Source organism: Scomber japonicus, chromosome 2 (assembly GCF_027409825.1).
Source record: "Scomber japonicus isolate fScoJap1 chromosome 2, fScoJap1.pri, whole genome shotgun sequence".
Lineage (NCBI taxonomy): Eukaryota > Metazoa > Chordata > Actinopteri > Scombriformes > Scombridae > Scomber > Scomber japonicus.
In genome coordinates, this window is record NC_070579.1 from 17,895,083 (window position 1) to 17,911,946 (window position 16,864).

The 16,864-nt window shown below is 39.0% G+C and overlaps 1 protein-coding gene across 2 annotated transcripts in view; it reads right to left on the minus strand.

Annotated features, from left to right (window-relative positions):
- npnta (nephronectin a) overlaps window positions 1–16,864 on the minus strand; it is a 48,846-nt gene that overhangs the window by 18,307 nt on the left and 13,675 nt on the right. The window contains exons 3-4 of one of the 2 annotated variants that reach the window (XM_053331504.1): window positions 13,760–13,810; window positions 9,836–9,928 (exon numbers count right to left, since the gene is read on the minus strand). In XM_053331504.1, coding sequence (XP_053187479.1) covers window positions 9,836–9,928; window positions 13,760–13,810 — 144 coding nt within the window. The remainder of the gene's footprint in view (window positions 1–9,835; window positions 9,929–13,759; window positions 13,811–16,864) is intronic. The other variant, XM_053331512.1, reaches the window with a different exon arrangement.

The window sequence follows — 16,864 nt, forward strand, 5'->3', positions numbered from 1 at the left end:
TGATATGATCCAGAAAGGGCTTCTGATTGTCTGGAGGGTTTTTAGTGAACCACTAGTAGTGTTTTATTTTCTCCAGGTTGATACATTTCAGTGCCTCCTTCATCCAGTTTTTAAATTTAGGGGGTGACACGCTTCCATTTTATTATAATAAGGCACCCGGTGAGCAAGGCAGTGAAGGCCAAGACCTTTTGCTCTGAGCCACAAAAGATACATGGATTAGGAGTAATTGTAACATCATAAGCACTGTGTAGTGTTTCAAATATTTTAATCCAATACTCAGATGATTGTGCAAGAGCCCAGCTGGTGAACCCTTGTACCTGTTACAAGCATCCTTGTGTAAGGAACCATTTTTGTTAATTTGGAAATCGTATAATGGACTCTAAATAGGCTTTTGCAGCCCATGTTGTGCAAAAATAGAGGACGAGTGTACCAAGTCAAAAAATATGTTTCCATTTATCCTGAGATGGATGGTTAGAGGGCTTGAATTAATTAAGTAGATTACATATGATTTTAGGTCATTTTGATGGAAGGCATTTTGACACATTATAGCATCAGAAGCACAGGTGCAACTAATGACATTAACGATGTCTGCAGTCCATTTAGGTGTTCCAGCTCCAGGTCTTTAGTATAGTGCATGCTGGCTCACTCGCATCACTATATAGAACAGAACAATCATTACCTTTACTACTTACATCTGTGCTTTTTCTGTAATTAAATATCTTCTGTGAGAAAGGTCAATTGGGCTTGAAGTAAATTAATGTACTTTAATTCAATCTTTCTGTGCTTTTAATTTAAAAAGTGTAACAAAGCAATCAAACTGTAGCAATAGTCAGATAGCTCTATTGTCTGTGTTCACAGCAGACAGTTTCACACAAAGGTATAACTAATAACATTTGTTAATCAATGTCTGTTATTCCATTTAGGCGTGCTGGATCTGGGCTTACTGGCATAATTAAATAGTACAGAGACATTGTATAATGGAATGTTATGATTGTTCAGGAAGGTACAGAATTGATTTTATAGTCACATGTTCTCTTTACCATCCAATTATCATGTTCATGACATATCCTATTCATTAAGCCAGTCCACCAGACTGGTGGCAATTCATTCTGCATTCTTAAACTCTCACGTTTCATGGTGATTATATTGTAGTTATGTTGTACTGAGGCATTCTCTGTGCTTATGTTCATCAAATAGTGTGTGTATAAGGCTCTGCTGGTGGTTTGTGTGCTCAGGGACATTCTGTGTCAAACCTGCAAAGATTTGCTCCAGAGCATCACATGTGTAAAGTTATAACCCCAAACTAAAATGCATTTCAATAGATGGTTAAGAATTGAGTGTCTTCAGTGAAATATTACTATTTACACATGTGCTTTTCCTGCTATGTCAAGCTAAAATGTCTGGTGTGAAAAACATGTATATGCACTCTGGATGCAAGGTGTATTTAATAGAATATTGATTGTGCTGCCATTAGTTGTTGCAGAAAGTAACTAATCACTCTCATAACTATGATTGAACATTGCTTTGTTGTGTTTTTGCTCTATTTCAGTACACTTAATTATTTAAAACAATTTTTGACTCTGTCTGAACTCATACTTTAAGAAAGAGAGATTATAAAGTAGCCTGGAGTCACACTGTTCTGACATGGAAAGGAAGATTTTTCATTTCCATTTGCTTTAAAACTCCTTTCCTCCTAAAGCCATTTTTAAGATTAGGTTTTCTGATAAGAAAAAAAGAGTGTCACTACTCTTACAGTTTTACTGACTTGAAGAGGGACTGGGTGGTAAGGCATTTTTGTAAAGAACTGACAATGGTTACCAAAGTGTTTACTTGAGTCAAGTACTGACACTCTACAGTACTTTGTGAGTCGGACATTAGTAGTCTTCCCAACTTCATTTTTGGCAATAGTCATGGAAACATGAAACATATTGTAAGACACATAAAGGCAAACTGCACTGAAGTGGTTCTTTGTGAAATAGTTAACTGCTGTTGTTGCACAATCAGACAAGATCATAACTGAATTATTTATCATTTATATTCCCTCTTTAATGGTGGGGACCGAAACTTTTGAGCTAAATTTAAAATAATTTTTTGACGTATTCTTTTAAATTAGCATCTTTGGACTGTAAATGACTGAAATAATTTAAGGCCGCCTTTGTTGGCATAGGCGCTTATATTTATCAGTAGACCGACAGGAAACATGGGAGAGAGAGACGGGTGTGAGACGGCATGCATTTAAGACCATTCTTGGCTTTGTTTCAGTATCTTTAGTGTAGAAAGGTCTAGTTCTTTTCCGTCAGTCATTTCTAAAGACTGCGTAGAAATAGTTTATGTATGTTGATGGAAAGTGTATTGATGGGAGTGAATATTTAACTTGGCTAAAATCATGCATATTTCTTTGATATATCACCAGAAATATTTCTCCTGCCTAACACCTCAATGTGGGGTTCACTGGGAGTACTTTCTATCTATCAGGACCAAAACTAAAATCCATCCCATTGGAATGATGACACAGGCTCCAAGAAATATAAATAACTTGAACTTTTAATATCACTCCCTGTTTCTGGGATAGGATATAACCATCACAAATAGATTTCCTCTCACTGTGCGGCACACGGGGGTCATTTTCATCTTGGTCGGCCACATTGTAAATGGTGCCACTTTTAGCTCCATGGACATGTGCAGGGTGCATTCTTTGAGTGCCACATACGTCCTGCATTTAACAGATACCAGATTAATTCGGATGATGATGGAACCAACACCCAGTTTGTATATCCACACACCCCACCTTCTATTAATGGCAGCTTCTGGTGTACTAAAGCCATGCTGGCTGCATGATCAGTGGATATGGATGGAATTTGGACTGACCATCTGCCTGTCAAATCCTACAAAGTGCCATCAGGCTTTAAGTTGTGCTCCATAACTATAAATTCTTCTGGATACATTGGGGTCACTTTGTGAATGCAGTTGTTACATGAAGGCCACTATAATAAAACATTTATAGAGTTCCTTTTACAAGGAGCAAACATTTGAAGGATAAGGCAAAGGATCACAGTTTTTTTATTCCACTATATTTAGTGGAGTATTTTGGACATGCATGTCATGTTGCAAGTTAAATGTTATTTGATTAAGGGTAGTGATCTAGAATTATTAGTAAATATAAAACAGCCAAATTTTTCAACAGTGCAAACAATTTCTGGTCAATTTTTCGTTTGCATTTGAATACAGGGTACAGATGTCATTTCAGAATAAATACAGAAACTGCTCTGCACCGTCTGATCAGGATAAACACAACCATCGCTACTCCACTTCATCTACATTACCATCTACAGCTTTCTTTATGATATTAACCCATGTTTTAACCCTTTAGCATCGTGATCAAGTTGAAATAATTTGTCCTGTGTTTGTCATACAGAAGGCTTAGCTCTGTTAATTTACATTGTTGAAAAACCCTACACAGTTTACCTTACCCACATGACAATGTCCTTAACACGCACACACACAAACACACATCCTCAGTCTTCACTTTTTTAATTAGGTTTCAACCTTGTTTCCCTCATTGGTTTTCACAGTAAACAACTGGCATTGTCATTACTGAGATTACAGAAAACCATAGCAACACTGTCCATTGTCAGTGTAGTAGAGAGACAGGTCTCCACTTTACTGCTGTACTGAAAAACAGCTTAAAAATGTAAAGGGATTATTGAAATGATCACATTCTCAGACATTCTCAGGGGCAGCTCCGAGAGCATCAGCACATGCCAGACACAAGACACAGCCAGGACCTTCTCTATGTAGGGGGAAAAATAGACAAGAGTGAGAGATGGAAAATACTGGGAGATAACAGAGAGACATGACCACCAGTTGACAGTTCGACATGGCCCCAGGACTGCAGAAGCTTAGCAGAGGTGAAAAGCCCCGTTGAGGTGTTCACTGTACGGTAAATGAACTGCTGAAACACATCTAAAGTGATGCAAAGTGGAGTGATTTATTGGGTCAGCTCCACCGAGGTATGCTATGCAACATTCCCAACACGCCTCTATCACTGACAGAGAGATTAGCAGGGGGGCTTTTTCTGGGGGATATGCTTGACTCAAAAGAACATAGCACTGGTTAAAGCTCCAGGCCTTCTTCTGGTGGTGATCGAGGATTCATGAGTGCTGTGTCCATGTCGATAATGGTCTTACAGGGAAGGAGTTGGGGCAAGGAAATAAAGAGAAAGTCGTGATAAGTCTTTGGTACTGAGAAACAGTTTTTCAAGGTGGAGAGTGATAGAAAGAGAGGCAAATGTAGTGTGGTATAGTCTATGACATGCTTGGCATTCGTGCTGGCATTTCTTTTGAAAAGCTGCTCTTGGTTGGTGTCTCTTCTGCCAAGGGAGGACAGAAAGCAGGAAGAAAATAGTTGAGAGTGGCATTTATTCCTCCTCAGTCCACGCAGTGCAGCACCATGCATGATGCTAATATAGGGAGGAACAGAAGGTGCTGGGTGGGAGGTCGATCGACAAATCTCACCCTCCATCACTACCCTCGCTGGCTGATGGTCCACAGGAGGAAAGATAGGAAGGTGACTGTCCCACATTGGTGGGGTTAAATAGTCCAGCTCTTCTTCTTTAGACAAAAGAAAATGGGTTAGAGGGGAAATTGGGGAGTGGGAGGGAAGTGGTTTGATTGAGATAAAGTAATATAAGTTGGAGAAAAAGTAAAAAGGACAGAATTAGAGAGATAGATAGGGAGAGACAGAGACAGAGACAGAGAGAGAGAGAGAGAGAGAGAGAGAGAGAGAGAGAGAGAGAGAGAGAGAGAGTAGTAGAGACGTAGTGAGAATGAAAAGCACGAACCACTGGATTAAAAACACCTCTGATCACACCACATTCCTGGAAAGTAAAGTGGAACATTATGCAGTAAAGAGGATTACACTTGTGGGAATTGGACATGAGCTGAGTATCAGAAAAAAATCAAGGGCATACAGGAGAAGCAGTGAAAGGGTTTTTGTGCCCTTTTTCCTTGTGCCCTCTCTTCTGCATTCTTCTTGTCATGAGGGCAGGGTCAGGCTGGGACAAAAAAAAAATGCAGCCCTGGACTTTATTACACAGACCTGCCCAACTGATGGGGGGGTGGGTGGTTAGCTGCTGCTGCTGGGCTGGCAACGTATCACTCTGGTTTTTGTACAACGGGCTGCTCAAGTGGCACACTCGCTCTTTTTTTTGTATAATGGGCTGCTCACGGCCCACATAGTACTCATGTAGCCCACATAGCAACCGGCCCACTGGGATTTGTACTGGTCATCCCAATGGCATGAAATAGGATCTCAGAGAATAACAGTATGTCACCAATTCAGAGGGTCCCTTCTTAATTTGTATTTCGAGATTCAAACATAGATTGCTTGACAGCTCAAATAGCCCCTCCCCATTTATGCTTATCCATCTATCTACTCAGCAACTTTTTCTCCAGTGTTGACTGTACATTTGACTGTTTTGCTTCAAATGATTCAAGCATTTACCCCTTGAGGGATGTGGTCATTTAAACGTATGTAAGCCCACTACATTCCTAACAGCTGTGCCCAAGACAGAATCACTTTTAAAAGGCCTTGTCTTCTAATCATCCCAGGCAGCATAAAAGCTTTTGGTCTTGGAGGTTTGAGTAGCTTTTATTCCAACACAGATGTGTGTATGTAAGCACACAAAAACTATAAAAGCATCAGGAGTATGCTGCTTTCCATTTGAAGTGTAATAGACAAATTGTGTTTTGAGTGAGGAAGGGAATAAGAATGTCGAAAATAAGTGAGGAACAAATTTGGCTGAAGTGTCTTGTAAATAAAAAAATAAAAAATCTATAAAAAGTAAACACAAAGTAAAAGTTTATGGGGTGCACCTGTAAAACCAGATGAAATGCAAAACAAAAAATCCTCCTTTGCAAGGAGGTCTGTTTGTTTTGACAAAGAGGTGTTCAACTTGGTCATTTTTTAAGCCGTAGTTAAAGGCAGTATTGTACTGATTACACTATATTGTCAATCCTCATTTACATACATGTACTGGACAGTATAGATCCATATATGTTTGGGCACAATCTCCCCCAGAGACATATTCAGCACTATTAACTGATGGGTTATAAGAGTAGGTTGGGATTCAGTGAATGTTGATGAAATAACAAAAGCGCATCATGCGGTCTAAATAATAAAATAGTTAAAACAGGTTGCTTTAGAAACTACTGAAATTACTGGTATGAACTCTGTAAAGCCTCTTTCAACTTTCCATGGACTTCCCTTGTCTCAGTAATAGCGGATGGCCCTCCAAGCAGGTGAATGATATCGAGAGACATTAAGGCAGTACTATTGTCATGGCATTTTGTTGACATTGGTTCAAAGTTAGCAATTTAATTGATATTAATTAATTTTAATTGACTTGCTCATCTCTTTTACTGTTGGTGTCATTACTGGCCACCAGCACTTAATGTTAAGAGGATATCAGCTCTATCAATTTGATTTATGAACCTATTTCCCACTTACTCAATTTTGGTCAAATATTCATGTCCCTTTAATGACTTTGCTATAAAAGAGCACATAGATAAAATAAATATAATTTAGAGAAATAAGGGAAAATACACAGTGTGATGACATGCATACAATACTTTAAATACCTGCAGCCAGTGTTGTGCCTGAACGCGATCGTTCATGAACTCATATTTTGGGCGAACGTGAACTGTCTGAACGTATTGTATTTCTGCCTGATGAATGTTATTGTGAACGTTATCGTGAGCGCGTTCATTCTGGCGTTTGTGAGCGGCGCTCTCTCACAGTTTAACTTTGTTCAAGAGAGTGCCAAATATCCATAGAGCCTTCCACGCGAAAACCCGGCTAAAACACACCGTAAACAGGCCTTAATATATAGCGGAAAAAACACCCAATCTGGCAACAGCAGCCACCACAGAGTCGTACCGCCGCATGCATCATCAAAATGCAAAGCATGGAGGCAAAAACAAATGAAGGCAGCAGCACTACCTGCCTCCATCATTAATACAGCATCTTCGTATGATTACAGAAAACTATTTTGAAATCTGACGCATAGTTTCAGTGTTAAAACTGATCAAATAATTGCTGTCTGTGGTTCTATATGGGCTGTGGCAATAATTTTGAAAAATAATAGCTTGCAGCAACATATTGGGGAAAAAAAGAACTATGAACTAGTTCATTTTTGGAACTGTGAACTTAGTCCAACATTTTGAATTATGAACTATGAACTGAACTAGTTCATTTTAATATTTGTGAATAGAACTTTGAACTAGTTCTTGTAGAAAGTGAACTTTCTCAACACTGCCTGCAGCTGATGTATTAACAGCAGACAGCCAGGGAGATAAACAGTTACAAAGAAGGATTCTAAACCAACAAGCACAAAGTACCTGTCGGCACCTAGACAGTGATATAGAAACAGAAATTGTATACTTATTTTAACTTCAGTGTAAGACTATCATACTTGAAGTCGTATTAAATATATAGTCAGCTGAGAGACATGGAGAAAAAAACAGCATCTGGAGGCACTGCAGCTGTATTGCTTCTGATGCCTGAGACTTCACTCCTCCAGCAAAATCTTTTAATAGTGTCTTAACAGCAGGTCAACTACATCTAATTAAATCCACCTGCATGGAATAATCATCTTATTAAAATGATTGGATCGGCAGGGGGAGTGTGCCGCCAAATTGTTAAACAGATTATCACTATAATGAGTTTATTTGTGCAGCAAAAGCGTATTCATCTATCCTCACCATGTTGTATGACAGATACAATCCTCATCAGCACCAAAGGTGGAGGCACTTTTTCAAAATGATAGGGATTCTCAGAGTAGTGGTTATTATTCTTGACAGCTGATTGAATGTTAATTTAATGGTGAAAATAATCAGATTCATTAAAATGCCATTTAGGTGTTGAGATTTTCTGTACACGACAAGTAATCAAAATGAAATAAACACTGAGGTGAGATTATTTGACAGGTGAAAAGAGCTGGCACTAAAAGAAGACATGCAGTCCTTGAAGTATACATTTCTAATAACAGAACTAGCATACAAAAGATTGACAGAGAATGATGAAATCAATACCCTACAATATATACTGTGTTTGTGTTTAGTGTAAACACCCATGTTTCCTCTGTGGGTTTTTTTTCCTCCACACAACCAGTGTTCTTAAGGTGTTTAACACTCTTGTTAATCAGAGTGCCTCTAGGGCCACACATCTGTCCACACCTCCTACTCAGAGAACAAGAATGTGTGTTTCTTGCAAGACATCTCACTGCAAATGCAGGTTTATGTACAATAAGTCTGTGTTATAATATTTGCTTGATTCCATTTATTATTCATTAAGCCTTTTACTTGGGGACATAATCTTCTCCAAAACATATTTACAGATCAAAATGTGATTTAAAAGCCATCGGGGTGAATAGTGACCTTTAGTTGCATCGGGGTCGGACAAACAGCTCTGTAACCAGAGGGTACTTCACCAGTTGACTCCTCAAGATAAATGTAGTGCTCCAGAGGGACAGGATATTAGAATGCTTCGAAATATTGGCCACCTGGCACATCAATAGTAAACCTCAAATCAATGTTTAACAGAGGCTGAATTTAAATGAGAAAATCTAATCTATGGCTTTTGAATAATTAATTTGGTTTCCATAGCACGCGCCAGCTCAGAACACTGAAGTTATTGCCACAAAGATAGGCTGAAAGGCTGAGTCTGCCACTCAAAATGGAGCAAAATGGTAAGCTCTGTAAAACGTCTGAAGTTTATTGGACAAAAGGGGGTTCAATGGACACTTGAAAGTAAAGTTTCATGTTTAAAGGGTCTTGGAGTCGCATTTGTCAGATTAGTCTGTCTGAATCGTTGGCAGCAGGGTCTATTGTAGTTGGATATGGGACACAGATCCTTTTCCCTCTCCCCTTTGTTGCAGATTAAGACAAAGTAGAGCCGTCTGGCCGGGCAGACAGGAGCCACCTATAGCCTCGAAATGCAGGATGAGTCATTTGGAACATTCCGGAAAGGATTTCAACACCCTCTCCCCTCCTCCCCCATCCTCCCCCATCCTTGTTTTTAATTACACACTATCCTATTCCTGTCTTAGGGCGTGAATTCCACAAGTATTTTCAAACTACTTGGATGCACGTCAATTTATGGCTAACAGTGAAGCTTTAATGCTTTTCAACATGTCCAATCTGTCAGTAATGAAAATGCACAGAAAGTCAAGCCTCCACACACACACACACACACACACACACACACACACACACACACACACACACACACACACACACACACACACACACACACACACACACACACACACACACACCAGCCAGGCCAAGTTATCTCAGGTTAGTAATTGAGATGTTATCTTAGGAGGAGAGGATGCACTCCGGAGATCATTCAACATTGCCTCACTACTCATTTCCATTTGAGCTGAATCAGCTCTCTTTCTCCTCCCCTCATTGTGATTAAAGCATCTCACGACTGGTGGCAAACCAGCCTCCGCTCTATGAGTAAGTGGCAACTTTAATACTTTGGTGTTGTGCGGTGAATATCTGGCCACAATAAACAATGATCGCTTAGGGCAGGGGTTCTTCTTCACTTAGTTTTCATTGGAAATATGTGCATGTAAGCAGGCCTGTATGTTGCTTGGGGGGACTTTTGAGTCATGATCTGTTCAGGAGGACCATATATATTCTGAGTCTCCCCATTTCTATGTGGTGTACGTCTCCATTTCAGTGCCCTAAGACAAATAAAAAAGTCACACGCAACTGCAAAGTAACAGCTGTGTTTTCATGGTGTCAACAAGTTCCAGACGAGAGCTTACCTTGATTGCAGGTCTTGCCAGTGAAGCCAGGATGGCACTTGCACTTATTGGGTCCCACGCAGTCTCCGTGCTTACAGCCAGGTTGGCACACAGCTGTTCAGGAAGGATTCAAAGAGGAAGAGACAGATCAGCGCAGCACCCTGGCAGACAACTTGCACCCGATCAGAGGACAAAACACTTAATCCTACTGCTTCTTGACTTCCACAACCCCTTGGCTGTAAATTATCTGTTTACTCTGCATTACAGCATTAGGACAGCCTGATGCCTCATTCATAAAGGAAATGCTGGTTTCTCATTGTGTGACAGCGTTATTATCGTTGACTCATGATAATAAAATGCAGATTTTCAGCAATAACAACATTGTGATTTTTTTCACATTGCACAGCTCTGAATCTTGGAAATGTTTTATTGATATTAAATCATTTCTGCATGTGATAAACGGGGAGTTTGACCTTTTACCACCAAGCGAAGTTTTGATTCCCCTGGTTTCAAAATGCAGTACTGATATTTACACTGGCATACAGCCAAAGAGGATTACCTCGATGAATAATAATTCCCCCTTAGACTGAAGCTGAAACAATTAGAGCACCAAGATAATAGATTATAATTAGCGCCTCTGTAAAAACCTGCCCTGCAGATCCTACATGATGCGTGGATGGTGATACTTCGAGAGAGTATGAGTGAGATGTGGTAGTTCCGAGAGTTGTACGGCTTCACTGATGCTGTGTTCTGTCTCAGTGAGCTGGAGGCCTGCCCTGCTTATCTGAGTGTGCTTACTGCAGCTTGCTGCTGAGCATGACATGGGGCCTCAGCCAAGTGTTACTAATTTTCATTAAAAGCTTCATTAATTCTGTCATAATACAGTGCAATCAGAGGGCTTAATTTATCACTGTGGTGGAAGCAGTATATATGTATGTGTGTCTGTATGTGTGCTTATGTGTGTGAGAGAGAGAAAGAGAAGGATATTCTGGCAGAGAGTGCTTATCACACCAGTCATTTTGTTGTGTTGTATATAGGTGTGATTTTGTGCATTCACTGTCACACTGTACTGTACATACTATGTTTTATTTGTGGTGAAACAGCTTCAGTATAGAGGTCAGTGATGACACATTACACCCAAGCAACCTTCTAGTCAAGTATTACCTTCGAAGAGGTTGCAGCTTTGGTTAAGCCTGTTTCTCTCAATGACTGCAAATGCAAAAATAGCTAAAGTTGGTGGAAAGTTAGGCCATACTGACAATAGCACTGCATTAAAAAGGGCTGTGCTGGTGAGAAGATGAAATATGATTCTGGTAGCTCAGTTTGAGTAAGATGATATGATTTTAAAGGCTTATCACATGCTTTTATAACTAATGACTGTGACAATCTTTTTGTTTCTTGTTTTGATAAACAGAACAATTGTGCCTTTCACTTTACAACCTAATTTACAAAGAATGTGCATTGACACATATTTGATTGTCTCATTTACATTGCCTGTTGAAGTTGCAATGTGTTGCCAGACAACCCTACATTGTTTTGTGGGAGTCCTCAATGTCATGTCCTTGCTGTACCAATGCCATGGTCTCTATAAATTGAAAGAGTAGGTTATGTCAGTCTGAACTTGATCTCAGTTTGTGGCATATATAGCACCAACATTAAGCACTTTATGTTTCTCCTGAATAGTGATACTAAGCAAAATCTCTTGCATTCCTTTAGTTCATCTATCAAGAAAAACCTGCACACATTTTATATAATTTAATCATTTTGTCAAAACACTTTTGTATCACTGCTATTAACATTGCCAAATTTTGTACAAAACATATTTGGATAAGCCCACACAACCATGCTGTTTTCATATAACTGATCTGTCACATTTGTGTATGTGTGGTCTATTTTACATTAACAGCCATAATTGTTAGATGATATTGAGTATGTACATATCAACTTTGAGAAATCCTGCAAAATGTGATGATATCTTTGATGACATTAGCCATTTTAATACTGCATTGTGCAGCCTTGATAGAGATATTCAGGATTCAATGATTTTTATTAATGCTAGAAATTAAGTTAAAGCTGCTTTAACACAGCCCAGGGGATATGTAATAGAGCTGAAGAAGAAAGGGTTGAATTAAAATCTTTATATACAAAATTAATACATTCAGAATTGAGTTACAATCTCTGAAATGTCCCTTGACACACACGGAGCTTGCAATTTAGGGCTATCCAAAAGGAACAAGTGCAGCTCCTCAGGTTTCAGTCTGTAACATTGTTCAAAGTGAATTCAAAGGTACAAAGGTATGAGATGAATCCTCTTACTGGAGAAGATAACATCTCCAGACTCATTCCACTTTATATGGCTATCTAATCAAATAGAAAGAGACCATTGTTACCCCACATGGAGAGACCTGTGATATGAGCCAAATCATTTGGAGGAAAAGTAAAAGATTTTTCTGGAAGTACAAACATTTTTAGACCTCAGTCTGGCCAGCAGACATAACAAAAGAAACTACTGATGTTTTTCGTTAGAGTGTAGTCGAGTGGAGTGATTTTTGTTATCCTCCTACATGGAGGAGGATTTGATTAGCAGGATCAGAGGTGGCCATCAACAGGCTTTGCCTCTGAGGGTATTTTTAAGTCTCTGGCCTGGCAGAGAGATCAGGGAAATGGCCAGTGTTCATTAACCACAGCAAAGGACACGGAGGACTAAAAATGTCTGTACCAGCTGGAAGGCCAAACATAGCATGTATGACCCTCGTTCCATGAACACATTCAAAACATGCCGCGTGATGACACACTTTCACTCTGGTTTACATCAGCCGTTCCTCTGGACACCATAAGGCTGGTGCGGATGCAGATTCTTTTGATTTATTGACTGCTGTTTGATGGTAAACACAAAGGCATTACTAGGCACAACTTTTTCTGACTGATACTGATGTTGCGTAAGATATGTTATACTAGTATCAGACATAACTTCATCAAAGTAAGATGAGAGAACCAAGACTGAGCTAATTGCAAGTTCCTTCATTCCACATTAAATATAATAATACCCTAGGGCTGCTTCTAACGATAATGTCATTATCAGTTAATTTGCTTTTTTCAATTAACCAATTAATTGTTTAATCTATACAATGAACACAAAAAAATGGGAAAAGACCAAGGTGAAAACCTGCAGTTGCTTATTTAGTCAGCCCAATAGTCAACTCAAAACTATTCAGTTTACAACGAAGAATCAGAATCAGCTAATATTTGGCACTTTTGCATGATAAATGACAATAATAAATTATTAAAAAAGTATTCTGCTGATTACTTAATATTTTCAGAACTAATGTCAACCTACATAATGTTAAAACTAAAAGTAAAGATGACACATAATCTAGTGTCAGGGATCTAAAATGTGTTTCAGTTTCCATGCAGTGAAAATGTCACTGATTGACCAGGTAATAATCTGTTTACTTAAGTGATTTAGTATGATGGATTTGGCCTTCTCAACCTGACTAACTCAATCAAGCACGGAACTATGCAGAGTGTCCATAATATCCATAATAACTGCAATAAATACCCTGTTCTTACTCTGCACCATACTGATGGATATATACATCTACATTAATTAAAAAACATTATGGATTTCACCTTTAAGGGCTTCATTAGTATTTCAAGGGGTTGACTGGGGTAGTTGAATCCTAATGAGACATTAAAGTACTTCAGCATAATTCCTGTTAGACATGGCTTGAGGTGAAATTAGGTGTGCTGAGTCTAAGCTGTTTGCACAGATCTGAGGCCAGAGGGAAGAAGATGGCCACTGCCACGGTGTGTGATGTGTTAGTTGTGTCGGAGGGGTGGAGTGGGCTTGGCTTTATAAATAAGTGAGTGAGCCCAGGATTGAGAGGATGTGCCCCCAGCAATACATGTCTAGCAAGATTATTTCAAGAAACATGTGGAGCTAACCTTGGGGCTGGCACCTTATCCCGACTACTCTGCGAGTTAAGGCGAAGAGAGCTGCAAAACAAATAGCCAAACAAACAAAGGTTGCAGGCATTGTTTAGTCTTTGAGAGAAAAAAATAAGTAAACATGACGTTAGAGGGCAATGCTTGTCACTTTGACAAACAAATATTAACACAAACACAAACACACAAACACACACACACACACACACACACACACACACACACACACACACACACACACACACACACACACACACACACACACACACACACACACACACAGAGTCTGGAGTTCTGGAGTCTCAGATGTTCCCATTGAAAATTGAGTTTTATAAATTAAGATGATGTCTGACTACAACCACTGTCTTCAGGGGTCTACCTTTGAAAATGTCAACTATATCTAGATAAGAGTGAATGATACATTTTTATTTGAAACAGTCTGAAAATTACATCACTTCACTGAAAGTACAATATTTTATTTTATTAATTTATTAATTTATTGTTCATCACTTTTAAAGAATATATCAATAAAGTTACCCTACCTAACTACCCTATATGATATTTGCCCATATTCCTTCAATATAAATGTAAATTCTGCATGTACCTGCCTGTGGGCACACTATATTTTAATTAGCCATTTGATTTTTATATCAGCATTGATTCAGAGAGCCTTTAAAGCCAGAATTGTGTAATTCAGAACATGAGAACTTTTATTTCTGCACATACCGCCTTTCATTTTTTATGAGCAACTTTCCATATTATTTGAAACTTATTTGACACACTTTTAGCCTGGCCTTTACATCTCAGTGATCATGAAAGAAAGTGGACAATCACGATAAAGTGAATTACTTAAACTGAAGTATCACTTTTCTGCTTTCCTTGCTCACTTGTAAGCTCGTATAACCAATTCCGAGGTCCTGCCTTAATCCTGTCCACACCAAACAAAGACTGCACTCAATCAAACTAAATCCAGGTCTCTGTGGATTTGTAAAATCCACCAGGACCTGGTGGAAATTATAAAGTGTGATCCATTTAATATGGAGGTGATACTCAACCCAAAATCTACATTTGCCTTTTGTGACAGTGCCTTTCTACCAGAACTATTTTTGAGAATTCTGGGGGGACCAGAATAATACCACATAACAGTATCCACAGAAAATGTGTTTTTGCAATTCACCTCTCAATTATACATCTCTACAATATCTGTGCATGACAACTACACAACAGACTGGGCACTAAAACACTTTGTTGAGGTATTAGTTAAAGCTGCTATAATTTTTATATTAACAGTGGATCACATGATAAGTTGTATGTGAAAGAAGTTGCTGGTAATGACAAACCGTCAGAGAATAATGTCTTCACCTGCCCTCAGAGCTATAGCGTCTTTGTTTTGGTTTTCCAGTCCACAACTTTACTGTTTTGGTTCACTCTTATTACTGTTTTGGTTAACTCTCACTGATGTTATCAGCGTCATTTTTGGCCACAGCAGGCAGCTGTTTTTTTGTAAGTTCTGAAAACACTCTACCCTACCTCCCCAGCACCAAATGGCATTAAAGTGGAACATTTAAGACCTGGATATTTCCCTCTGGAGTTGGTGGAGAGCTAAAAGGAAACTGAATGCTGGTCTCACAATCATGAGGTGGTCAGAAACATGACCCCAAACTAATCATAATGCAATAAGCTTTAATGAGCTACTGTTTGCTAAAAAGTTTGCCAGATTAACTGTGAAGGTGATGTTAGTCTTATGTTCATTAACCCTAACCCTAACCCCAGTTTTCAAAATCCATTATTGCACAAAAACCAAAACAAAACGTACATGTCTAGATCTATTCACCATGCAGACCTCCAATCCCTTAAGGGGCCAGTACAGGCCATCAGAATTGCTTGTAAAAAGGTCAAATAGCTTCAGAAACCTCCTCCCTAATGTCTTTCCAACATCAGATTGGGGGAATGCTGTGTCCAAGCATTTGTGTAACTTTACAAAATTGACAATCCAACATTCACACCCACTTTATTTAATTTCTCTCTAAAGCTCTCTCTTTTCATTTTAGACAAAACCATTTGTGTCACTTTTCCATGTGAACTGAGTACAATATTAAGAAGGCCTTGCAGGAGAGACTGTCTGATTTTACTCGTCAGAACATCGAATACATATGAAATACATATGAAAGTCTGTCTCTTTAACAACGTTAAGTGACCAAAGCTCATGCTTTTGCTGAGTGAGTGGACCATTTATACTCTAAGGGCCTGATTTACTAAGGTCTGCATGTGTAAAAACGCTTGCAAAAAACATGTGCAAGCTGATCTACTGACACAGTGCAATGAGGTTTGCGTCTTGCAACTGTGCAAGATAATACGCGCTGTCCATTTAATACGTTTGTCATAATGAATATGTAATATGGGGAGTTTCAACCCCAGTGCGCAAAATACACTGAGGAGAAAATGCAAATATGTTATTTAGCACATGCATTGTGATTTACCAAACCTGAAGGTAATTTTACTGACGCTAACTGCGTCTATAAATAAAACCTTTGAAGGGCAGGTATTAACCAGCTGCACACTGCGCTCAGATGACTTCTGTCACTGTGGTGAGGAGGAGAAGGAGGCACAATGACAGAATACGTACAGGACAGGAGGAGTTTTTCCTCAAGTGTTATAATTTTGGAGTGGAATATTTTTGGTTTTACTAACAGCATTGACTTCGTCACCAATGCACTCCCAGATGTCGGTTTTTCTGGTAATATTTGTTTTTGTTATAATTCAATATATTTGTTAACCTCTTCCACTAGAACCTGATCACATTTCATTTTGCGCTTGCAGCTTTCTGCTCGTCCAAACTCTACATTCAGACACACAAAACCCTCATTTAAATACTGCTGTCTCCACCCTGTTGCACCTGTTTTCATTTACGCAGTTATTCTTAGTAGATCACCCGCAAAACGCACGCAAACTAAACGTGCAATCTATTCCACTGTGCACGCAATTTAGTACCCTTTGTTTGGGATCTTAGTGAATCAGGCCCTAAGACTAATGGGATTAACTTGTTGGTTAGGTACTTTCTTTAGGAGTAGGAAAGATGAAAAGTATTTAAGTGTGATTACTGTA